This window comes from Vicia villosa, linkage group LG5 (assembly GCF_029867415.1).
Source record: "Vicia villosa cultivar HV-30 ecotype Madison, WI linkage group LG5, Vvil1.0, whole genome shotgun sequence".
Lineage (NCBI taxonomy): Eukaryota > Viridiplantae > Streptophyta > Magnoliopsida > Fabales > Fabaceae > Vicia > Vicia villosa.
This window is the reverse complement of record NC_081184.1, coordinates 133,458,267-133,484,062: the sequence shown is the minus strand read 5'-3', so window position 1 is coordinate 133,484,062 and position 25,796 is coordinate 133,458,267. Positions and strand designations below refer to the sequence as shown.

Here is a 25,796-nt window from a genome sequence, read left to right as displayed (position 1 = left end):
AGAAACCTAGAATTCTACATTGACGATATGATCGTAAATACGCCTTCCGATAAGATTCATCGCGAAGACCTTTTGGAGAAAGTTCGACATGCACTTGAACTCGGCGAAATGCTCATTCGGTGTCCAGGCCGAAAAATTTCTAGGTTTCATGCTAACACCAAGGGAATTGAGGCAAGCCCAGACAAGTGCCAAACCATCATCGACATGATCCCACTTCCATCAAGGAGATTCAGCAGCTAATGAGCAGGATAGCCGCTTTAGCCCATTTCATGTCTTGTTTAGGCGACAAATCAATTCATTTTTTCCAAGCGTTGAGAAAATCAGGAGAATTCAAATGGACGGAGGAGTGCGAAGTGGCGTTCAAGGGACTTAAGGAATTTTTGTCAGCCCCACCGATCCTGACTCGCCCTAAAGAAGGATCACCACTAATTTTATACTTGTCTGTATCAGACAAGGATTTAAGCTCAGTGTTGATACAAGATGGTGAGGACGAGGAAATACCTATCTATTTTGTCAGCAAGGTTGTGCTTATTTACAAGGGGAAATATTGTTAAGGCGGCTCTGCTGTCAAAGCGCTCTAGTGACAGGCTCACATAGTTCGACAAACACAGATTTCAAGTGCTCCGTATCTTTAGCTATGTCATGTAATCATAGTCATAGTCAGGTGGATATTTTGACTATTAAAAAAGCATTTATCAGCCCAAAAGGGGAGCTGAAGGTAACTCTTGATGACCTTCTGAGACCTTTAAAATGGGTGGTTAATTCTTAATACCATTAAGAGGAAAGTGAGTTATCAATCTCTTACTCAACATTGTTTCTCTGCATTGGATTCTTTAGGGCTTAAGACAGTATATCCAGTTAATCTTTTGTATAGATCTGGTAAATCTGTATAGGTATTGGGATTGTAATGGATCATTTTGAACACTGTATTACACAAACTTATACTGTAAAATTGGTTAGCATTTTGATTTAGATGCTATATTTTTTTTTTTTGTGTAAGCAAGAGATATATTAAAAAGAGAACTAAGGGTTCTCAAACCTTTTTACACGGGTACGGAACTAGTCCGACAAAAAAAAACGAAATTACATACCAATTACAATCACGACATAAAAGACAAAGGGTCTATCACTCACGAGCTTCTTAATTCCTTTCTGTATCTATCATACACTGTTGAATTAAATAACTAGTTAATATAGGCATGCTTGTTACATTTTTCTTTGCCAAGAGAACTAACCAATTGGCAGCCCTTTTCTAAATTTACCAGACGGGCTGATATGATTTATAGGATTTGCAGGGAGGAAATAAAATTAACAGTTTCACTTAAAATTTCCAGAACAATATATTATAAATGTATAATCATTTGAAAGTTCTGAAAATCTGGTGGATTCTACCCGTATATATGGCAGACCCAAGAACCATATACTCAAGAAAATTCTTCCTATTTCTGTCCTAAAAGAAGCATAACTTCCCTTAATGTAGGCATGTAAACATCCTTTAGTGACATGAACCTGGCGGATAAAAAACCAACCTCCCCAAGTTATGGGTTTTAAATGAATATTAGACGGTGTATTATGTATATGCGTTGAAGTTTTACTTTTGCACAAACTTTTATACAAACTCATTTGATTTATTTCAAATCCTTATCAAGTGCATTGTTGAAATGTGTGCACCGAGTGGTGCTATAGTTTGTGTATTCTATCCACATTCATCAGACTGTAATATGTCATTCATGACGATTGCATCATTGCATGTCAACCTTCTCTGATTCACCGTACCGACAAGAATCTAGTATAATTCACCCATCTTCCAGCAAGTAAAGTGAACATCATCATCATCTTCATTTCAACATGAACCATGAAACTGATACAGTCAAAATATACTTCTTCCCCTTCCTAGGTGGAGGTCATCAGATCCCAATGATAGACACAGCAAGAGTGTTTGCCAAACATGGAGCCATATCAACCATCCTAGCAACACCTTCCAACGCTGTACAGTTCCAAAACTCAATCACCCGCGACCAAAAATCAAATCTTCCCATCACCATTTACACTCTCACCATTCCTGAAAACACCAAATTACCTGACATTGACATGTCTGCTGGTCCCATGGTCGATACCTCCGTTCTCCTCGAACCTATGAAACAGTTACTCCTCCAACAGAGACCCGATTGCATAGTCGTTGACATGTTTCATGGCTGGGCTGGTGACATCATTGACGAACTCAAACTACCGAGAATTGTCTTCAGTGGGAGCGGGTGTTTCCCTCGGTGTGTCATTGAAAATATAAGAAAACATGTTGTGTTTGAGAAACTGAGTTCTGACTCAGAGCCTTTCCTTGTCCCTGGTCTTCCTGATAGAGTTTTGATGACAGGGTCTCAAGTTCCGAGTTCGAGAAACCAATCTGAGTTTTTAGATAGGATGAAGAAAATAGAGGAAAAAAGCTTCGGACTTATTATCAATAGCTTCTATAATTTGGAACCAGTTTATGCTGATTACCTAAGAAATGAATTGGGAAAGAAAATATGGCTTGTAGGACCCGTTTCTCTATGCAATAGAGGTGTAGAAGATAAGAAAAAGAGAGGTAAACAACCCACTATTGATGAAAAAAGTTGCTTGAATTGGTTGAATTCTAAGAAACCCAATTCAGTTCTTTACATAAGTTTCGGGAGTGTAGCTTGCATACCGATGAAACAGCTCAAGGAAATTGCTTATGGTCTTGAGGCTTCTGATCAACCATTTATTTGGGTGGTTGGGAAGATTCTCAACTCATCATCTAAAAGTGATAGTGAAAATTGGGTTCTTGATGAATTTGAAAAGAGAATGAAGGAAATGGATAAAGGTTTGATTTTTAGAGGTTGGGCTCCTCAGCTTTTGATATTGGAGCATGATGCGGTTGGTGGGTTTATGACTCATTGTGGATGGAACTCAACTTTAGAATGTGTGTGTGCTGGTGTGCCAATGATAACATGGCCACTTTCGGCTGAGCAGTTTTTCAATGAGAAGTTGGTAACAGATGTGTTGAGGATTGGGGTTCAAGTGGGTAGTAGAGAGTGGGGGTCTTGGGATGTAGAGAGGAAAGAGTTGGTGGGAAGAGAGAAAGTGGAGTTTGCAGTGAAGAAGTTGATGGTAGAGAGTGAAGAGGTAGAGGAAATGAGAAGGAGAGTCAAAAGTATTGCTGAGAATGCAAAAAGAGCTGTTGAAGAAGGTGGAAGTTCTTATGGTGATGTTGATGCCTTGATTCATGAACTTAAAATCTTACAGATTGGCAAGGATGTTTAGATTAGTGTTTTTCACTTCTTAGTGACAATGCTAGAAATTCCGCTCGATTCTACTCCACTCCGGTTCATTTTATAATATCTAAATAACCTAAAAAGCATACTACTTGAGTTGAGTTTGTCCTAGCTTACTTATATTTTGCAACAAAGTTTTAATAATTTAAAGTAAAATAGTGTAAGCAACATTAGTATTCTCTGCTATTTTTAAATATGAGCTCGTGGACCGCGTGGTGTACATATCTCATCCATGCATGCTACACCATAGTCAAGTGTTAGATAAACAAATACATATAAATCAAGATTCAAACAATACTACAAACAAAAACTTTATAAAAATAATAATATATTAATAGCCCATGCAAAACGCGACATCAAAACTGTAACTACATTAATCTCTATATAAACAGCAAAACTTTAACAAACTCTTTATCATTTCATTTCCCCCTCATTGCCAAAAACCAAAACTCACAAACTCACCATGGCTAACCAGAATCAAGATCTTCACATAATCTTCTTCCCCTTTCTAGCCAACGGCCACATCATACCATGTGTAGACCTTGCAAGAGTCTTTTCTTCAAGAGGACTCAAAGTCACCATAGTAACCACCCATCTCAACGCACCTCTCATTTCAAGAACCATTGGAAAAGCCAATATCACCATCAGAACCATTAAGTTCCCCTCACCCGAAGAATCCGGTTTACCCGAAGGTTGCGAAAATTCCGAGTCAGCATTAGCACCAGACAAGTTCATCAAGTTCATGAAATCCACTTTGCTTCTAAGGGAGCCACTTGAACATGTTTTGGAACAAGAAAAACCAGATTGTTTAGTTGCTGACATGTTTTTCCCTTGGTCTACTGATTCCGCAGCAAAATTCAATATTCCTAGGATTGTGTTTCATGGTTTAGGTTTTTTCCCTCTCTGTGTTTTGGCTTGTACAAGACAATACAAACCTCAGGATAAAGTCTCGTCTTACACAGAACCTTTTCTTGTTCCTAATCTTCCCGGAGATATCACGCTGACGAAGATGCAGTTACCGCAACTTCCTCAGCATGATAAAGTCTTCACTAAATTGTTGGAAGAGTCTAATGAATCAGAGATGAAAAGCTATGGTGTGATTGCTAACACTTTTTATGAACTCGAACCGGTTTATGCTGATCATTATAGAAAGGAGCTTGGAAGAAAAACTTGGCATTTAGGACCAGTTTCTTTATGCAAAAGAGACAGTGAAGAAAAAGTATCAAGAGGAAGAGAAGCAACTATAGATGAACACGAGTGTTTAAAATGGCTTCAATCAAAGGAACCTAACTCGGTTATTTATGTTTGTTTCGGAAGCATGACGGTTTTCAGCGACGCGCAGCTTAAGGAAATTGCAATAGGTCTTGAAGCTTCTGAAGTTCCATTCATATGGGTTGTGAAGAAAGGTGGTAAAGAAACCGAATGCGAAAAACCGGAATGGCTACCAGAAGGCTTTGAGGAGAGAATTGAAGGTAGTGGTAAAGGGCTAATCATAAGAGGTTGGGCACCACAAGTGATGATTTTGGATCATGAATCAGTTGGAGGGTTTGTGACACATTGTGGTTGGAACTCAACATTGGAAGGAGTGAGTGCAGGGTTACCAATGGTGACATGGCCTATGTATGGAGAACAGTTTTACAATGCCAAGTTTTTGAGTGATGTAGTTAAGATTGGTGTTGGTGTTGGGGTGCAAACATGGGTTGGAATGGGAGGGGGTGAGCCTGTGAAGAAAGATGTTATAGAGAAAGCAGTGAGGAGGATCATGGTTGGAGATGAAGCAGAGGAAATGAGAAGCAGAGCAAAGGAATTTGGGAAGATGGCTAGAAGAGCTGTGGAGGTTGGTGGATCTTCTTACAATGATTTTAACTCTTTAATCGAGGATTTGAGATTGAATGCTCAATAATGTCAATGTATGCAAGTAGAATTTATGTCTGTCAACAGTATTATGTTTGTTTGTTCATCATGTTGTGTGCTTCAAGTTAAACACTAATTAAAATGGATTTGTATCTCCTCCAAGGATATTCATTTTTGTTCCGTTCGAAAATAAAAAAAATGAGTTAAGAAGCGGTAATGACGGCATATGACAGCTTCAAATTCATGGATGATCTCAAAATTAACACTCTAACATTTAAGTTTGTATACGAGGAAGAAGAGTGAAGTCAAATTGAATTTAAAACTTCACTACCATGAATAAGTAATTTAAAAACAATTGTAAAAGAGATATAACCACGCTTAAGGGTCTATGTTAAAGAAAATTTTTTTACATAGACACAACCATAACACTTGTACTTACACACAACCAATCACATTTTTTTTATTAATTAAAAAATAAAAATAAAATTGTCTCTCTCCTCTTTTATCTCAACCACCCCCATGATGCCAATTAATAACGAAATTAAAATTTAAATAAATTTATATTCTCTCTCTTTTCATTGGTTGTGCCTAAGAATATGAGTTTAGGTTCGTATCCATGCAAGTATTTCTCATGGTAAAGTAGCATGTAGTTGTAAGTAGACTACTTACAACCACGGTCTACAATCTGTAGTAATAAGCTGGCAAGTGCGTTACATATCACCACAGATGTCATAAGCAACCATAGTAAAATGCTTTAAGATCTTGGATTTGATACTCAACAATGACAATTTTGGAGCTTTTTTAATCTGAATAATTCGCTTGCATACAATCACGGTTGAGATACACGACCGTGGTTAAATGAGTTGTTTTTTTAATACTACCTCCGGTCCCATTTATAAGAAAAGATTCTCTTTATAGATACATTGAATAAATAATGTATCTAGACAGTATGTTGTCCAGATACATTATTTATTCAATGTATCTAAAAAGAGAATCTTTTCTTATAAATAGGACCAGAGGGAGTATATATCTTTTTTGCATAATTGTCTAATTTTTAACATGTATTTTTTAAAATCGTAAATAGAGTAAAAACAACAACACAAACCATTTGTGAACCACACTTATAGTTAACAACTAAAATGACTCAAAATTTGTATTACATCAAAACTAAAAAATGCCTTAAAATTCAAAATTGTATATTATATCAAAATCAAAATGGTACAAAACAACGTGCAATTTACATATCATTACATCAAATACTATCTACAACATGAAGAACGTGCCTTGTCTTTTGGTGTCTTGACTTTAAACACCTATAATTTTAAATAATAATACTTATTAGCAAATAACCTTAAAAATTATAACATTCAACCAATTGGGAATAAACAATAAAAAAATTTATTTGTTAATTTTACCATATGCCTTCTTCATAATCATTATGAATAGCATGCAAATCTTTTCTATTAACTTCTTCATATGAAGTAGGCACTTGTGTTGCGTAAGAAGGAATCAGAGGAATATCAAAACTTAAATAACGGTTTTCATTGCTATTCGAAATGTGTTTTTCTTGGAGAAAAATTGACCATCTTTTGTCAGAAGGGTCAGTCACATAAAATACTTGTTTTACTTGGGTAGCCATGATGAATGGTTCAGTCATATAAGTTTCCTTGCCAAGGTCAACCCGTGTGAATCCTAACTCATCAGTTTGTACGCCAATGTTATTGTCAACCAACTTGCACTAAAATAAAGGCAAATTGAATAAAGCATAATCAATCTCCCGAACCTCCTCAATATCCCCAAAGTACGCTCTAGATGCCAATATAGAATTCTTATCTTTCAAACTAGAGAAATATATAGATTCGACCTCTTCCATAACCCACTATTTTGCATTGTACTACGATCATTTTTTGATTTTGTATAAAAGGGGAAATTACTATTGTCGTATGTAGTCCAAGTTATACTACATTAAATTTTGGCAATATGATAACCATTTAATTGTCTCAGATGACTATCTTTATTATAAATCCTTTCACTAAACCAACTTATGAAATTAATGTTATGCTCTTTCAACAACCACTTGTCATTCATTCGAGAATATTTTTCTTTGATAACTCTTTTGTGAGTAGATAACTAAGGTTCAACCGTACCAACATTATTCAATATATCTCAAGGATTTAAACCTTGAGTACCTCTACTTCCATATCTATCAACATGACGGAACTTTGGAATTCCTATAGACTTTGCTTCTGATAAATAATTTGAACATAACTCAACAGTTTCTTCTGAGATGTACCTTTCAACAATCAAAGCTTTCGGTCGATGATAATTCTTCATATATCCTTTAAATATCTTCATGTATCTCTCTATTGGATACATCCACCTTAAATAAATTGGACCATAATATATGATTTCTCTGATTAGATGAAAAATTAAGTGAACCATAATGTCGAAAAATGATGGAGGGAAATTGGACCATAATATATGATTTCTCTGATTAGATGAAAAATTAAGTGAACCATAATGTCGAAAAATGATGGAGGGAAATACATCTCCAATTGACACAAGATTATTGCAGCCACATCTTCTAAATCATCTAATTTTTTAAAATCAATAACTTTATTATATATAGGATTGAAGAATAAGCATAATCTGGTTATAGTTACTCTTACATGTTTAGGTAGGATGCCACAGATAGCCACTGGTAGAAGTTGTTACATCAAGACATGACAATAATGAGATTTTAAGCCAATTAACTTATGATCTTTTATTGATACAAGTTTCTTGATGTTTTACAAGTAAAATTGAAGAACTTTGATGCCAAACACTCACATAAACTTTTTTTTAGATAGAGTGTCACAAGTTGGAGGCCAATACGTTCTTTTTCCCATATCTTCTGGAGTCAACTGGTGTCGTATACCAATCTCCACTATATCTAAACGAGAATTTTTACTATATTTAGTCTTGCCTTGAATACTTAAACTATTCCTACCAAACTATCACACTCATTTCTATTGACATGCATCACATCAAGACAATGCCTTACATCAAGGCTATACTAATATAGAAGATCAAAGAATACCAATATCTTTTTCCAAACATTTCTATCAACATGACATTTTTAATTATTTCCAAAGACAACAATAAGGTGTTCTTTTCGTTGATAAACTTCATCGCTCGTTAAAGGTTTATGCGCGATTTAAAACTCATGTTCTCTGTCAAAAGCCTTATGCAATCTACGATAAGGATGATTGGGTTTTAGAAATTTCTGATGCCCATAGTAAACTGTATTTTTTACAAACTGAAGTTGGTGAAAACATGTATTAGATTCTCATATAGGACACAATTTATGTCCCTTGATACTGTATCCATCCAAATTAACATATGTAGGAAAGTTGTTGATTGTGCAAAATAACATGACACACATTTTAAACATTTAACCTTAATAATAATCATCAACATCAACATCTTCCTCCCACAAAGTCTTAAATATTTAATTAATGGACTTAGATAAACATCTATGTCATTTTGGTCCAAAAATCATCATAAATAACAAGATATATTTGCGCTTCATCCATAACCAATGAGATAGGTTGTAAATCGTGAGAAGAACATGCAACGAAGTACGGTTAGTACCCATATTTCACATGACCATAGGCTGCATCTATCGAGGCCCATCTTTTCGAATAACTTAGAGTATATAATGTCGCATGAGCTGCCACCATTAATTAGGATTTATGAGATGTCAAATTTCTCGACAATCTCGGTTATGACCAGGGGAAGATTTTGTTGGGGACACCTCTAATCTTCTCAGAGTCTTGGAATCCTAGGAGTGGCCAATCAATAACCTTTACCAATGTGCTTGCATCCTTTATATGGAAAACCATCATCTTAGTGACCCTCCTCTTCATAATCTCCTTAGAGTGGATATATACCAAGGCCGCACCTCTAGTGATGGCGGTGATGTCAAATAGCTTTCCCTTGCTAGCTTCTTTGCTTTTGCCGCTAGGCCTGACATTTGCAGTATTCGAGGGGGATTTCCCTTAGTAGATTCCTCCCCATCTATTTTACCACCATTGACGTATTCAATCACCCAACCCTTTTTAATTAACTCCTCAATGGCATATTTCAAATGGATGCAATCGTCGATGTTATGGTTGTGACTCTTCTGGAAGCAGTGACACTTCAATTTATCACTGCATAATGATTTTTAGACGAGGTAAGGATGTCAGATTCCTGCTTTCTAAAACAATGTTGGTGTAATCCTGATAGATCTTCTCTTGAGAAACAGTCAAAGAAGTGTACTTGTCATAACTTTCATGCATACACTAGCCAGGTTCATCTCGACACTGGTGGAGCTCCTTCTTGGACGAGCGACTAGAGTGGGTTTCGACTGATGTGGAATTACCGAAATGTGTGCTCAACTTCTCTTATAAGAGCATGTATGACTCTGCCATGGTAAACACCTCCTGGAAGGTCTTCACTTTCTTCTTTCCTATATTTGACCTGAAGGGATGATCCATCAGGAGGCCATTCTCGAAGATCCATCGTTGAAGGTTATCTCCAGCTCCCTCAACTTTGACAGCAACCTGTGTGAATCGATCTATGTAAGACTGAGAGCTTTCCTTTTTTCCCTGAACGGTCTTGGTCAGGGAGGGCTCATTCGCTGGTCCTCTTTTTTGAGCTATGAAGCATGCAAAAAACTGCTTACAGAAATCTGTCCAGGATGTACTGCTTCAATCCGGTAGGTCATTGAACCATAACCTTATATGATCATTGATGCTCAATTAGTTCAATCGATCATTGACGAGCTGCACATGCTCACCGAGCCCCCTTTCCATCATATTCCCTCAGTTTGGGTGACTTCTCCATGGATTTTAGGACCATGCTTTCCAAAATCCTAAGAGACAGCGGATGCTTCAGAAGCAACTTTCCCAACTAACTCTAGGTTTGAACCAAGGAAAAGTCGTGACTACCATGGTCCTCCTGGGGCTCTAGGGAGGATTCTGATGCTTCCTTCTCTTGTGATGATCTCTCGATCGAGGAGATTCATCTTTCTTCACCCCAGACGACCCTAGGACAAAAATATGAGTCCTTTTTAATGCAACCTCCTGGATGGTGTTTCCATGAGGTGGAGCATGATGTAGACTTTTTAAAGGCATTTTAGCCATCCTTTAAGTATGTTTGAGTTTTGATGTCAAACGGTGTTGTACACATTATTCAACAGTTTATTCACACCTTGCATTCTAAGGCCAGACAAGGTTTTTGGTTGTAGAATTGGAGGTGGAACAAGAAGATTTATCAGAGCAACTTGAACACATCTGAATGTTTATGGAGCCTGGATCAAATCTTGATATAATAGAATCGTTGTTCCATGAATTATGATGCCTTGTGGATGATGTATAAGTGATAAATTATTAGCTGTTGTAGCAGCAGCAGTAGCTTCACGTGCAACAACAATGACTTTGTGCATGACAGCAGATCGAGTAGCTTCAGATTTAGCCATCACCTAGAGTCGTAGAAATTGGAGATATACTAATTTGAGGAATCAAAATTGAGATGATTTTTTATTGAATCAAAGCGAGATGGATTATCATGTTTGATTCCGAATGCTCTTGATTCAGTGACTTGAGAATGCGAGGAACTGACGAATAGGAGAACGAACGTGGTATCATGGAAATCTTTGGAATAAAAAATTGATTCTCACAAACAACGACACTGTTCCGTTTAGGAACCATAAATGATTTGAGAAGTGCTGGTGATGGAAGATCAAGGCTTCAAGTGAGGAAGAAGAGTGAAGTGAAATTGAACTGAAATCTTGTTATCTTAGTTTGTCAACTTTGACCAAAATGTCATTTCTAATTAACCAGATATTCCGCACGAAAGATATAGCCAAATAAGAATTCTACAATTATTCCATGCCCTCTTCGACATTACAAACTCAAACAACAAGAGAATATCAGAAATATTAGAAGAAGAACTAAAGTCATTCATCCTTACCCAATCTAGAATTGATAATCAAACCTCAAGAGCAGGACAAGAGGCAATGAAAAGATGATGGTAAGTCTCATATGGACCAAGATATAACGGAAAAACCAGGTTATGCACGCCTGAAATGACCCATCTCTTAGCAAGCTCATCCCTTGTTTGCAGTCTATGATGAAGCAACCTCCACGCGAACACTTAAACATTTGAAGATACATTTGACTTCCAGACATAATTCAACGCAGACAACAAACCTATATTAAAATTCAAATTTGACCTCCACGCACGTGTAAACAATCGAAGGTGGACTTAGCCACAAAACCTGTTGCTCCGCTCCACCATATGAAATGGTCATGCTAATTCGGAATAAGCTGAATATGATGCAATATGGAGTGCAGACTATCGCAGTCTACAACTTCTGGTTAAGACATAATTTCCAGAATATTTTAGAACGACCACGACCATTTATTTTGAACCACAAAACCAACTTCGATAAATCTCGTTCTTGACTCTTGTAGAGCCTGGTAAAGCATAGGAAATTGGTTGCAAGTGGCTCCTTACCAATCCAACAATCCCTCCAAAAATCAATATCAGAACCATTCCCGACCTTGCACGAAAAACTCTTAGCGAAACCAAATGTTTTCATCACCCCACACTCCCAACAAAATACATAAATCTCTCCACCACAATAAATATTTTGAATTAAAAAAGATAAAGAAATTTAAATGAGATTTTTTGAATAAATACCACAACAAAATACGTAAATCTCTCACTACAGTCATGTCAATATAAAAGTTGTGTCAATATAGCCTTGCTCTGAATAAATACCATTCAAAGAGAAAGAAATTTATTTTAAAAATGCAAACAATATCCCAACTATATGAGATTTTAGATGTCATCCACTAATCATTTTCTAAACAAACTCAACTCCTCAAGCAAAGCATTCAATTGAGAGTAAGAAGATCCACCTTCTTCCACAGCTTTCTTTGCATGTTGTGCAAGCACTTTCACCCTCTTCCTCATTTCTTCTCCTTCTTCCCCTTCCATAACCCTCCTCACACCTTTCTCCACTGCATTCCGTCCAATCTCATCTCCAACCAACCGAACCCATTTCTTACATCCAACAGGTACACCAATCTTAAGCACCTCAGTCAGCAACTTCTCATTATAAAACTGCTCAGCAGCCACAGGCCAAGTAACCATAGGCACACCAGCACACACTCCTTCCAATGTTGAGTTCCATCCACAATGTGTCACAAATGCACCAATTGCTTCATGCTCAAGTATCAATGTCTGTGGTGACCAACCTCTTATAATCAATCCCTTCCCTTCCATTCTCTCCTCATATCCTTCTGGTAACCATTCTTCCACCTCTTCTTTCTTTCTCCTCACAACCCAAATGAAATCTTTCCCCGACGCTTCGAGTCCTATAGCGATTTCTCGAAGCTGAGTGTCGAGAAAGGATGTCGTACTTCCGAAACACAAGTAAACAACTGAGTTGATCTCTTTCGTGTCAAGCCATTTTAAACACTCGTGTTTGTCAATGCTTGCTTCTTTCCCACGGTATGATGTTATTTCCTCCTCCTTATTATTTCTACTAAGAACTGAGAATGGACCTAGATGCCAGTTTTTTATTCCGAGTACCTCCCTGTAGAAATCAGAATAAACACCCTCAAGCTCATAGAATGTATTAACAATAACTCCATAGCTCTTCCCTTCTGATTCCCTTATTTCTCTAAATAATTTCGCAGACTGTTCATCTTTCATGACTGTAGGCATCTGCAAAATTGTAATTTTGATATCACCAGGAAGTTCCGGAATCAAGAATAGTTCCGTATCAGAAGAAACATTTTTCTTAGGCTCGTGTTTTTTCAAACACTGAGCAGCACAGATTGAAAACAAGCTAGTCCCATGGAACACAATCCTAGGAATTCCGAATTTCGCAGCGGAATCAGTCGCCCATGGGAAGAACATATCAGCAACAATAACATGTGGCTGTTCCTGAATCAACAGTTCTTCAAAAGGCTCTTGCATCATTCTAATAGCCTTGAAGAATGCAGGGGCATAAATAGGTGAAGGGATTAGATCAACATTTTCACATCCTTCGGGTAAACCAGCTTCTACAGAAGGGAAGTTGATGGTTTGAATATGAATATTGTTGGAATGGCCTTTGAATTGTTCAATGGCTTTAGAGATGGTGGGTTTGTTGAGGGGTGTGGTGACAATGGTGGCTTTAACACCTTTTGAAGCAAAGAGTTTGGCCATATCAATGGTAGGTATCATATGGCCCTGAGCCATGAAAGGGAAGAAGAACATGTGTAAAGGATTGCATTGATTCTCCATATTTCTTGTAATTTTGCACAAAATGAAGTGGAATGAAAAAGAATAACAGTAGGGGTTTTATTACCTCTATTTGCTTTTGGTAAAACATCAATGGAGGAAATATTTAATTTTAAATATAATAAATTTTTTTATTTTAATCAACATTTTCTTTGGTCAATGACATATTGGAAATTGGAAATCTTATTTTTATTTGAAGTGATTATTTTAATCATACAATTAATATGGTCAAATATATGGCTAAATTTTGGAAATGAATTTTTTATTTGGAAAGTATGAGTTGAATGGAATTCATTTTAAATTTTTTCTATTTCCACTATTGAATCTTAACGTTAATTAATTCAATTTACGTAATTAATTCAATTAATAGTGGTACAATCCCTTTCACAAATAACTTCAAATCAATAGTCGTAAAATAAAAGTAATATGACTCGATTAAATTTTGTAAGTGATTTAATTGAATTTTTTTTTCTCAGAGCCTAATCTGACCTCTATAATTTTTGTGAGAGACTAAAATACCTTCACTAAAAAAACAATATAAATATTAATTCCCCACTTCCACTCTTTTGATCTCTCTCTTAATTTTGTACTAAAAATGTTATGTTAACAAAAATAATTTTATTCTCAGTCAAACAATGATAAAATTATTATGTATTATAAGTATTAAATATATTATACTGAAGATTGTAAAAGTAATAATTTAAGAAAAATAATATGAATTTCTTTAACAAATATAATTTTATTACTAATTAGTCCTTTCCTTAATTTCGTGAATTAGTCAACAAAATGTTAAAATTTTATATTTAGTTATTAATATATTAATTAAGTTTTGCTTAATGATATTTAGGGGTGCAGTGAATTGAGATTTCTAAACTTCTTTGTTTAATGTCAATTCATTCTTGGTTATCTTTTTTATTTAATGAGTTAATACTCAATTTACTTTGTTATATGTGGTAAATTACTAAATTTGAAAAATTCCTTTGTAAAAAAAAAAAAAAAAAAAAAATCTTCCTATCTTATGAAAATTATGCTATTTTAATTTATCATTAAAATTATTTTACATTTTTAACGAGAGGGCATTGCCATATATGATTTTTTAAAATGATTTTTATTTATTTTTTATTTAATGTGGCTTCCATGTGTAATATATATTATTTCAATTAATTTAAAATAAAATAAAACAAAATGAATTAAAATTGTAAATATTTTTTTTTTGTGTGGAGGGAAGAGGACGGAAGCCCAGCAAACGAAACAAAACTAAAAGCAAACAATCTTAAGAGTGGCTACAACTCTCTTGACATCCTCTAACAAACTCGATAAAGCAAATGGTATAGAGTGAAAATGATCATCTCCTCCTCCAACATAGAATTAGCACACTTATTAGATTCCTGAAACACATGCTCAACTCTAACCATCTCCAGATTATTCATCAAGCGATGAATTATTTTAATGGTGCTCAGCCCTTCTCCACTTCTTGTTTTCCCTTTCTTAATGGCTCCCACCGGTTCAGTTGAGTCCACGTTGATCACAATCCTCTTAAAGCCTTTTGTTTTTGCAAGCTTCAAACCTTCAAAAAAACGCTCCAAAGCTCCGCCATCATAAAACTACAGTATCCCAAGGTCTTAGCGAATCCATTTATCCAAATTTCATCATTGCCTCGAATCAAACCACTACATCCTAAAACATTATTGTTCTTACATGCACCATCAGTGTTAATCTCGACTATATTATTCTCTGGCTGATTCAAACCTATCATATTAACGATGTTGCCTCGACTCCTAGCTTCCTTACTCAGCCACATAACATCTCCAATCTCCATACTCTTTGACCCTCTACAAAATACACTGACCCATATCATACAGTCTTGAAAAGTTTTCCTCATGTTCCTCCTTGTTTCTTCATGACCAAATAGCATGACAAGCTACCACCCATACATTGTTCCATCTACTGTCTCTTAAGTTGTTCAAGAACCATTGTTGAATATCGTTCCTGAAAAAAGCCTGAGAAAAACTCGTTGACACAATGTGATCCCAGAGACCCAGACCTTTCTGGCACTAGAATAGTCATGCAGTGCGTGAAGAAAAGTCTCGCAAGAGATGCCACACAAGTTGCAGCAAGCAGACCCAATTCCCTTCAAGTTTTTCCTATGGTTTGTTAGTAATCTGCCATGTTTGAATAACCACATAAAACTCATAACTCTCTCCAGAATTTTAAGCATCCACACCATATTCCACCCCAGTTATCGATAATATTTTCCTCATTGATCAAGTGGTTATACATATCCTTAACCAATAAACTACCGTCTTATTTGGTTGCTAATGAGAAATCACCTACATCAGCATCCACACTCAGGGGAAAATGACCTACATTCTACTCAAAATACCACTAGGTAACCAATCTTGAAGCATGCTCCAATTCTAGCTTCCATTACCATCTACGAGATCACTAACTCTGGCTTTCATCAAGTATTCAGGAATCTGGACATGATACTTCAACACACTCTTTCCTTGTTCCAACCAATTGTCAATCTAGGCCTTGATACGACTCCCAGTACCAATATTCCACACTCGCGCATCCAAAACCCTAGGAACACCTTTGACAATTTCTTTCCAAATACAAGAAATCAACACCTTTAAACTTGAGGTTTTTGAAGGTTTCATCATAGTTATAACGACTTTTCACAACCTAGCACCACAGATCTTATGCATTAGTAATGATTTTCCAACTTAACTTCATTAAACATGTGTTATTCATAACATCTAGTCTTTTCAACCCTAAACCTTCATGCGTTATTGTTAGTTCAAAAATCTAGTAAGGTATGTGGATGGCGCAATCAATGGAAAAGTCACATAGATCAAGGGTTTGGGCCCTACAAAATGGATCTATAAGGGAGTTTAGAAAGATGGATCTATAAGGGCCCTACAAAATGTTCACTTGTACTGAAATCACTTGTAAAAACTTCACATTCCCAACGCGAGGAAGCAAAGAGTTTCAAGAGTGCTAATGTACGTGAATCGCCTTTGTTATCTAAATGCAATTTCCTTATTTATCAGTCGTTCCTCTTGAACATTTTATTTTACTTTCATTTACGTTTGAACTATCTTTTTACATCATCGTATACGCTGTCGACTGTGATTCTGTTACGATAATGGAATTCACTATAGATGCTTTCGCTGTGTATCTTTTCTAAATGTTATAGCGTGCTATCGGTCACGAGTCACCTTCAGTTGATAACATTTGTAACCTTTTTGAGGAAAACTTTGCTTGTTTAAACTTTTTGTAGGAAACCGATTTCTCTTAGAGTCAAGTCTGTGTTGAATTGAACAAGCCAAACCTTAGTTGCATTAGCACGTGTCTTAGAATCAACTAGTCGATTCTGCAAGTGACCCTTAGTTTGTAGGCTTTGGGAGGACTAGCGATTGTTTACCAATTTCCACAGTAAACAGTTATAGTATTGGTTATCGTATCCTAGCCGACTGAATGCATTCTTTTTTTCTCTGTCGTATCTCCCCATATGAAGTTTCTTTGGATATTATGCATTTCATCAATACAACCCTTAGGAATTTTATCTGACATCATAGGGTATCATCCGCCGACTGAATCCAAGCACAAAACTAATAATCCCTTATTTATAGTCATAAACAAATTATTGAAACGAACAATTGAATCTCAATTACCAAGAAATGAAAAAGCTAATAAAGAATGTTTGATTCTCTTACATTTGATTTTGATTTTGAGTTCACCGTCTTTGATTATGAACTTTCAAATTTGAGATTGAACTTCGATTTTGGGTTGATCGTAGAAACGAGTTATGATTTTGGGTCAAGGATCTTCATTGATTTGAGGATTTAGGGTATCATCCGCCGACTGAATGCATTCTTTTTTCTCTGTCGTATCTCCCCGTATCTTGGGTTCGTAATACAAAATGATGGAAGAATAGATGGGGATATAAACCGTCGAATTCAAGCGGAATGGTTGAAATGGAGAAATGCATCATGTGTTTTATGTGATGTAAAGGTACCGCTCATGCTGAAGGAAAAGTTTAATCGGACTGCGGTAAGACCTGCGATTTTGTACGAGACAAAAATGTTTGGTAGTTAAGAATCAATACAGAAATAAAATAAATGTTATATATATATATATATATATATATATATATATATATATATATATATATATATATATATATATATATATATATATATATATATATATATATATATATATATACTTGAAGCCAAACAAATAGTACTCATCCTAACACCTAACTCTGGAATGTATAAATTATAACAATATTCATATCTTTGTTAAAGTCTTAATTGTGTACTCAATTTAATTACAACGTCTATTAAAAATTCACAAGTGTTCATGTCATGCTATATGTTCAGGTTGATATCACTCAACATTAAAACTTTAAAAGGGTACTGTATTCTATTTCTAGGTTCTACAACTTCTGCATTGTTCACAAGAATTTACATGCTACTACCATTTTTGTAAAAGGCCAACTTTAGTCAATGTCAGCTTCCAGCGCTGGTTGTTTCATAGTTACCGCCAGCGTGTCATTACGTTGCATTAAAACACATGCTGTTGGAGTTGACCAGCTTGGACAACCGTGAAAATGCAATGCAACGGTTGTTTGCAATAAAAAATTAATAAAATTAAAAAATGACCGTTGATGAACGGCTACTTTTCTTTTTCTTTTTTTTTTTAACACTTTAGTTTTATTATAAATACTTCTAGTTGAATAATTTTATTTACAAATTTTCTCTCATACTTTTATTTACTCTTAAATTTTTACTTTCTTTCTAAAGAATTTCTTATTAACCTTCATTTGATAATATATTTTACCCAATTTTTCATCATTTTACTTCAAAATTAATATTGTTTAGTCCAAATGGATCCTAATCAATATAATTTTCAACAGTCTATGTTCAATTTAATGCAAAATTATCAAAATTAATCCTCAAAATTCTCAATTCCCATCAATACCAACAAACTCCGCCGCATTTTTTCCGCCACCGAACAATCCAAATATGTATCATATACCTCAAATAAATACTCATGCGATGGAATTTGTTCATCATGAACCGGAAACACCAATTGGGTTTATGCCTGAAAGTGAAGTTCCACCATTTTCAACTCAAGTTGGTATTGAAAAAGAAGAAAGGAGTGTTGTTAAAAAAAATCACGAGAGCTATTTACAAGGGAAGAGGATACACTTCTTATCCAATCATGGCTCAATGTTTCAAAGGATCCAATTGTAGGAGTTGATCAAAAAGCTGAGAGTTTTTGGTTAAGAATCGCTACCAATTATAACCAGTATCGTGGACAGTCGCGGGAAAAGCTACGTGGGCAATTAAAATCTCGATGGCATCGAATAAATGGCTTGGTTCAAAAATTTGTTGGATGTTACAAACAAGCTGTTAATGGAAAGAAAAGTGGGACATCGGAGAAAGATATCTTGGCCGCTGCATATTCTTTTTTGCTCAGGATGAAGGTACACCATTCAATCTTGAGTACGCATGGTGATTGTTAAAGGATGAACCTAAATGGATGAGAACATCGACCGAAAATTCTTCAAAAAGAACAAAGAATTATGCTAGTGGGGCACACTTATCATCTTCTAACCTCCCGACACCTTCAAGTTATGAGTTTAACTCATCATCACCAATAGAGTGTCCAATGGGACAACAAGCAGCAAAAAGAAAGAGTAAGGCAAAGGAAAATGCATCTGAATCACCTTTCAATATCACTATATAAATGACCACTCTTCTCATTATTATCTCATTCTTCTTTCATTCTTCACTCATTCTTCTCTCATTCTTTACTCATTCTTTCATTCTTCACTCATTTTAATGGATTCAGACAGTTCATATGATCTCTTTTGGAACTTGATTGAAGAAGAATCTATGGACAACACTGATGAAGAACTACTAAAGTCAATGCTCGAGAAGGAACATCAATCTGGAAGTTCCTCTAGGCCAAAGAAAAGAAAAGTGATTGATCGAAGTCGTGAAGAAGGGCACAATCGTTTATTCAATGACTACTTCTCGGAAAATCCAATATACATAGATATTCAATTTCGAAGAAGGTTCAAAATACATAGGCATGTGTTTCTTCGAATTGTAGCCGCCCTTGGAAATCATGATGAATATTTCCAAATGAGTGTAGATGCAACTGGTAAAATGAGTCTTTCACCATTGCAAAAATGCACATATGCTATTCGTATGTTAGCACATGGGTCTCCCGCTGACAGTGTAGACGAATATGTTCAAATCGGTAAAAGCACTTCAATTGAGTGCTTAGAAAGATTCGTTCGGGGTGTAAATGTTGTATTTGGGGCAGAGTATTTGAGAAAGCCTAACAACGCAGATGTTGAACATCTTTTACAAATGCGAGAGTCACGTGGCTTTCCAGGTATGTTGGGTTCCATTGATTGTATGCACTGGGAATGGAAAAATTGTCCTGTTGCATGGAAAGGACAATTTTGTTGAGGTGATCATGGTAAGCCCTCAATCATGCTTGAAGCAGTGGCCTCACAAGACTTATGGATTTGGCATGCATTTTTTGGTATTGCAAGTTCAAACAATGACATTAATGTGCTAAACCAATCCAATGTGTTTAACGATATAATATGGGGTATTATTTAGCGGATGATATATATCCTGAGTGGGCTACATTTGTCAAGACCATTTCAATGCTGCAGGGAGAAAAGAGGAAACTATTTGCTCAACATCAAGAATCAGCTAGAAAGGATGTGTAGCGGGCATTTGGAGTGCTCCAATCTCGATTTGCAATTATACGTGGTCCAGCACGTGCCTGGCATATGGAACCCCTCAAGCATACCATATATGCTTGCATCATATTGCACAACATGATTGTTGAAGACGAACGACACACATATGAAGGTGATTTTGATTACTCTTATGATAATATAGATGACACATACTCAACAACTGAAACAGTTAACGGTCCTCATCCGAATCTTGCAACAAGACTACAAAGAAGAGCAAGTCTTCGTGAAAAACAAGTTCATCGTCAACATCAAGGATATCTAGTCGAGCATATTTGGGAGTGATTTGGACATGAGAATGATGAAAATTAAATTTGAGTAATTTTGTTATGTTATTTATTTTTATTGTTTTTAATTATATGTCATGTATTTGAGATTAATTTTAATTATCATTTTAAATTTTATGTTTAATTTCAATTTTATTTATTTTATATTAATTTAAATTTATAAAAGTTAAATTATTATTTTAAATTAAATAAAACTTAATATGAATAAAATATTAATATATAAAGTAAAGATGTGAGACCTAACATGAGTTCTTTAAAGTTACACCATTGGAGTAAAAATTAAGTGAGTTGCTTTAAGATGATGTGGCTTAATGGGCAGTGGCGGAGCCAGAAATTTTAGGCAGTCTGGGCAAAAACTTTACACCATTGATTATTCATTCGTTTTAATTTTTACACCGTATTTTTACTAATTTTGCCTTTAATTTTTCTCCTGATTTTGTCTAAAAATTGACTGTTAAATTAAAGAATTACAAAGAAAATAGGGGTTGAGCCCGGGCGCCTGCCCAAGCTAGCTGGGCCTTGGCTCCGCCCTGTTAATGGGTAAAAAAAAACCAAAAAATAGGTTGCAACATGGAGGTGCTCTTAAACCATTGTTATATTTCTATTTATATTTAGATTATTCAATGTGCTAAACCATGATAAATTCGGAGTTTCAAAAACAGTATCGCGACATCAATATCGAACAAAATCGTAAAGGTATATATCTGGTTTGTGTCAGTTGATTCATAGAGACTTTGTGAACCTATTGGTTGTATATGCGGTTTGTTAATGGGCTTGAACTTTATCTCTGTCTACATTAAAAATTTAAAATTGGCTGAATACTTTCAAACATAAATGACTGCTTTGATAAATGTATATTTCCGGTTTCATACACAAACCAATTGGGAACATCATATGTTTTGTCTATTCCTGCAGGCGCCGTCTAAGGTGGGAGACACTCATAGGTCTCTCATGTGAGAGACTAATTTTTTATTTTTTTTTTGGGCTCAAATGAATAAGGACCATTAGATTAGGATTAGATTAGGTGTCTACACTATCAACCAATGCACTATCACACACAATATCACTACCCTCCCTTACACATTCTCCTCTCTCTCCATCTCTCACATCTTCTCTTTTCTTCTTCATTTTCTACCACTGTACTTCTTCATTCTTATTTTTTTTCTGCAGCCTTTAATTAGTAATTAAATACATGTCAAATATTTGTGGTCATAAACATAATTAAATAAACATAATTAAATATGAGACATATATTTATTACTATTAAATAAATAAATAAGAAATAATTTGACCTATATTTATTATGCTATTAACAATAATTAATTCCACCTATTTCTCTTACAAATATATTTCGCTTTTTTTTTTTTACATATTTATTAATAATATTTTAAATCAATTTATTATATTTATATGTTTTTAAACATATTAATTCACTCATAATAAGATTACAATAAATAATTGTTAATTTCTATTTAAGATAGTATTTAATTCGGTCAAAAAAACATATAGTATTTAATTTTTAGATTAATATTATTTTAATTTTAATTTAATTATAAGAAAAAGTGTGTTTTTTTATTTTGAACCACCAACAGCTAAGCACGAGCCTTCAATTTATTGTATTTTAAGGATTGGTCATTTCTATTAAATACTTTTACACACTCACCGATTTGGACCCAATTCTATAATCTATAATAATAATAATAATAATAATAATAATAATAATAATAATAATAATAATAATAATAATAATAATAATAATAATAATATAACAAATATAATTTTTGTTGCCTCTATTTTCCAGCACACAGATGTGACATTGTAACTGTATACTTGGGGACCTAGTTCATTCACCAACAAAACATTGAAACACTTATAAATGAATGAACAAATTACAAGCATTCTCATTGATTGTTTCTCCACTATCTACAACCATTAACACTTCAATGTAACACATAGTAGAAATTACAAGCATTCTCACATTTTGCCTTAGCATTTTTTTAGACAGAAAGAGCATCATAGCATGCTATCTACACCTAAGAAAAGATTAAAAAAAAGTAAATAAATAAAATAGCAACATTCAACAAAGCGACAAGCAACCATTTGTTTCACCGGCCATCCGCCGAAGTAAAAGAATCCGCAAATCCAGTAGGTCTCGCGGGGATACTACTCTTACTGTCTTCTAAGTCCATATAACTTGTGTCTTTTCCTTCCGCCTCCTGCCAACCCTTCACCATTTGGTTAAGTGGAAGACTATAGTCGATGCCGGAATACTCGTCGGGGTCGTCGTCAAACGGTTTCCATTTTTCAACGAGTGGTGCGAGGACGTTGACAGCATGGCCCATTTCTGGCCTTTGGTTTGGTTCTCTAGCTGTGCAGTGGCCGGCTAGCTCTGCGATAATTGAGACGCTCTCGAATGTTTCGTCGGTTATTTCGAGAGTTGGGTCAATTGCAGCCATTAGTTTATTCTTATCGGATTTTATATTCCAGAACCATGCTGCTAAGTATTGGCTTTCCTCGGGTCTATCCTCGTCGAGTGCCATCAATCCAGACAACAGCTCCATTAACACGACGCCGAAACTGAAAACATCTACTTTGGTTGTGATTTTTCCTGTCACTGAATATATATATAACAAAAAAACTGAGGATTAGTAATAAAATTTATCGGTTTTCTTGAAATGTATAAAAAAACCTGAAAAAAATAATCACCTGCATATTCAGGAGCCAAGTATCCAAAAGTCCCAGCAAGTTTAGTCACTACAGATTTTTCGCCATTAGGTGCGAGTTTTACCAATCCGAAATCCAAGACTTTAGCTCTAAAATCATCAGCGAGTAAAATATTTGAGGACTTAAGATCCCTGTGAATGAAGCTCTGTTGAGCCAGAGTATGAAGATACTCCATTCCTCTAGCAACATCCAAGGCAATGTTGAGTCTCCTCTTCCACGAGAGAGGCTCGAGTCCGAGGCTTTTCCAATGGAAAAGATGCTGACTGAGAGCGCCTTGTGGCATATACTCATACACTAGAATCCTCTCGTTACCTTCCATGGAATAACCTATAAGGGCCACTAGATGTCGATGTCGAACTTTCGACAGAACTGCGATTTCAGCTTGAAATTCATCCAAGGCTTTATTGGTTATCACACCTGCTTCCATTCTTTTTACTGCAATCTTAGTCCCGTCGTCCAACTCTCCCTTATAAACAACTCCAAATCCACCGCGACCGAGCTCATTCTCAGGGGTGAAATTCTTCGTCACGTTTCTTAGAACTTGAACCGATATCACAAGATTTCCAGCTTCAATGACATGAGACTCCCCAAACGCGCTGCTGTTTCTACTCCCTGTCCTGCTCCCTGTCAAAGTGGAAACACTTCCGTTGGTATTATTAACAACAGCTATCTTTACAGCACTGTCCGAATCAGACGGATCTCTCGGGTGAACCACAAGTGAACTCGGAGCCTGAAATCCATCCTTTGTCCTTCTAAAACAATACGCGTAAAGCGGAATCAACAGAAAAGCAGCAGCCGCAACACCAGCAATGGGAGCTACAATCAAAACCACGTTTTTCCTTTTGGATTTCTTCGTTTCAACCGAATCACTCAAACTTGAATCCGACCCTCCCTTCGTATCATCACTCGTACTCCCCGATCCACCCGACGTACTGTTTTTCCCAGAGGAAGGACCTTTCGCTCCACCACCATTCAACAAAGAATTCCCATCAACCATAGGTTTCAACCCATTTCTAAAAACCGGCAAAGGAGGAGAAATATCATTATCACTCAGATCCAACAACTTCAGATTCATCAAACTAGTCCAATTACTAGGCACAACACCATTTATATGATTACCCTCCAATCTAATATCAACCAAAGAACCTAAATTCGCAACAGAAGGACTCAAACTACCACTAATCTTAAAACGCGGCAAGTTAATCATCGAAACTTTCCCATCAGCAAGTGATGAGCAAAACAAGTGATATACTACAATTTAAACCAAATAGAACAATAGATGAATTATCACTACCTATTCTTCAGGGTTAACACAATCAGCATCTGGATCTTGATCCATAACCACCAAATTCCGCCCCTATAGTTTTGTTCCTCAATATTATTAGACCAAAAAATTAATTATTTTGCAGGCCAATGTGAGATGAATTAGGGTTCTAGGTTAAAACTTACCCAAATTCTTCGCGGACACCCCAGTCTTCAAAATCTTTCTGAAAGTGTCCAAGAACATCTTGATATTTGTCATTCTTGAGTAAAAAACAAATTCACAAATCATCGGGGAAAAAATGTAACAGATCATCTTAGAAGCCATAGCAATTCTTAGAGAAGGTAGTATTAAGAGAGAGATAAAATAGAATAGAAAGAATGTGAAGATATCAAATTAGAGAGAAAGTAAATATTAGAGAGGGGTACATAAAATTCTGAAATTCTTATTTTTATATAATTTAATTTTTTTTGTTTAAGCTGAAAATAGAAGAGGGAAAGTTTTGGAAAATGAGAGGGAATGGAAAAAAATTGTGGGAAACCTTTAGCATATAAGAGGGAAAGGAAAATAATTTCTAAAATTTCAATTTTTTCAAAATTTATTAATAAATTTATACACAAAATATATATATATATATATATATATATATATATATATATATATATATATATATATATATATATATATATATATATATATATATATATATATATATATATATATATATATATATATATATATATATATATATATGAGGAGGAATCAAATTACATCAATGAGTTACACTAGTTATTACAGTTATTTATAACCTTTGATTTGTTTTAAATTCAATGGCTATTAAAAGGTAGCTTGATAAAATATTGACTTTCCCCACATAATTAAATCATTCCATATATAGATATTCTATGCACTCTATAATTAATAAAATATTCTTTCACAAAAATATTTTATATATATACTTATATGTACGGCATAATTAAAATAATATTTATATATTAATAAAAAATTATTTCTCTCAAGGGATTAATAAATTTCATATAGATAAAAAGAAATGCTTAAAAATATTTTTATTTTTAATAAAATATGATTCTAAATATTTTTTAAGATAATCATGATTCTTAATAAAAAATAATTTCTTCTTATTTTAAATAAATTTATTTTTTCATTTAAATTAAATTATATTCTATTTATTTAAAATAAATGATAGAGTCTAATTACTAGAAACTCATAGTTTAATTTAAGTAAATAGAATTTTGTATTTAAAT

General features: G+C 34.9%; 5 protein-coding genes across 7 annotated transcripts; 3 read left to right on the top strand and 2 right to left on the bottom strand.

Moving 5' to 3' along the window:
• The first annotated feature begins 1,804 nt into the window (after positions 1-1,804).
• LOC131607410 (abscisate beta-glucosyltransferase-like) lies at positions 1,805-3,391 on the top strand. The gene has a single exon (XM_058879418.1). It carries the CDS (start codon positions 1,849-1,851, stop codon positions 3,277-3,279), a length of 1,431 nt encoding a protein of 476 aa, XP_058735401.1. The 5' UTR covers positions 1,805-1,848; the 3' UTR covers positions 3,280-3,391.
• Positions 3,392-3,721: 330 nt separating this feature from the next.
• Positions 3,722-5,340, top strand: LOC131602564 (probable UDP-glucosyl transferase 73B6). The gene has a single exon (XM_058874710.1). The coding sequence runs from the start codon at positions 3,754-3,756 to the stop codon at positions 5,191-5,193; it is 1,440 nt and encodes a 479-aa protein (XP_058730693.1). The 5' UTR covers positions 3,722-3,753; the 3' UTR covers positions 5,194-5,340.
• A 6,569-nt stretch (positions 5,341-11,909) lies between these two features.
• Positions 11,910-13,475, bottom strand: LOC131602566 (scopoletin glucosyltransferase-like). The gene has a single exon (XM_058874711.1). It carries the CDS (start codon positions 13,467-13,469, stop codon positions 12,033-12,035), a length of 1,437 nt encoding a protein of 478 aa, XP_058730694.1. The 5' UTR covers positions 13,470-13,475; the 3' UTR covers positions 11,910-12,032.
• A 5,057-nt stretch (positions 13,476-18,532) lies between these two features.
• Positions 18,533-20,544, top strand: LOC131605486 (uncharacterized). The gene is made up of 5 exons (XM_058877834.1): positions 18,533-18,614; positions 18,731-18,963; positions 19,005-19,176; positions 19,332-19,883; positions 20,405-20,544. Exons 1-5 carry the CDS (start codon positions 18,533-18,535, stop codon positions 20,542-20,544), a joined length of 1,179 nt encoding a protein of 392 aa, XP_058733817.1.
• Positions 20,545-22,423: 1,879 nt separating this feature from the next.
• On the bottom strand, positions 22,424-24,908 carry LOC131602560 (receptor-like kinase TMK3). Of its 3 annotated transcripts, XM_058874706.1 has the most exons (4): positions 24,720-24,908; positions 24,565-24,627; positions 23,253-24,283; positions 22,424-23,160 (listed from the first exon to the last, which is right to left on the bottom strand). In XM_058874706.1, the coding sequence occupies exons 2-4, from the start codon at positions 24,591-24,593 to the stop codon at positions 22,652-22,654; spliced, it is 1,569 nt and encodes a 522-aa protein (XP_058730689.1). In that variant the 5' UTR covers positions 24,594-24,627; positions 24,720-24,908; the 3' UTR covers positions 22,424-22,651. The 3 variants fall into 3 exon arrangements, with proteins under 3 accessions (XP_058730689.1, XP_058730688.1, XP_058730687.1); XM_058874705.1 differs by having other exon boundaries at positions 24,565-24,908; XM_058874704.1 differs by lacking the exons at positions 24,565-24,627; positions 24,720-24,908 and having other exon boundaries at positions 23,253-24,544.
• Positions 24,909-25,796: the final 888 nt, after the last annotated feature.

What these genes read in the sequence shown, in the direction of transcription:
- LOC131607410 (XM_058879418.1), top strand. Translation starts at nt 1,849, where the DNA reads ATGAACCATGAAACTGATACAGTCAAAATATACTTCTTCCCCTTCCTA.
- LOC131602564 (XM_058874710.1), top strand. Translation starts at nt 3,754, where the DNA reads ATGGCTAACCAGAATCAAGATCTTCACATAATCTTCTTCCCCTTTCTA.
- LOC131602566 (XM_058874711.1), bottom strand. Translation starts at nt 13,469, where the DNA reads ATGGAGAATCAATGCAATCCTTTACACATGTTCTTCTTCCCTTTCATG.
- LOC131605486 (XM_058877834.1), top strand. Translation starts at nt 18,533, where the DNA reads ATGGAATTTGTTCATCATGAACCGGAAACACCAATTGGGTTTATGCCT. An exon ending in ACCATTTTCAACTCAAGTTG is followed by an intron (nt 18,615 to 18,730) that starts GTATTGAAAAAG and finishes ATCCAATTGTAG; the next exon opens with GAGTTGATCAAAAAGCTGAG. An exon ending in ACAAGCAGCAAAAAGAAAGA is followed by an intron (nt 19,177 to 19,331) that starts GTAAGGCAAAGG and finishes TAATGGATTCAG; the next exon opens with ACAGTTCATATGATCTCTTT.
- LOC131602560 (XM_058874704.1), bottom strand. Translation starts at nt 24,477, where the DNA reads ATGATTAACTTGCCGCGTTTTAAGATTAGTGGTAGTTTGAGTCCTTCT. An exon ending in CTTGGCTCCTGAATATGCAG is followed by an intron (nt 23,161 to 23,252) that starts GTGATTATTTTT and finishes ATATATATTCAG; the next exon opens with TGACAGGAAAAATCACAACC.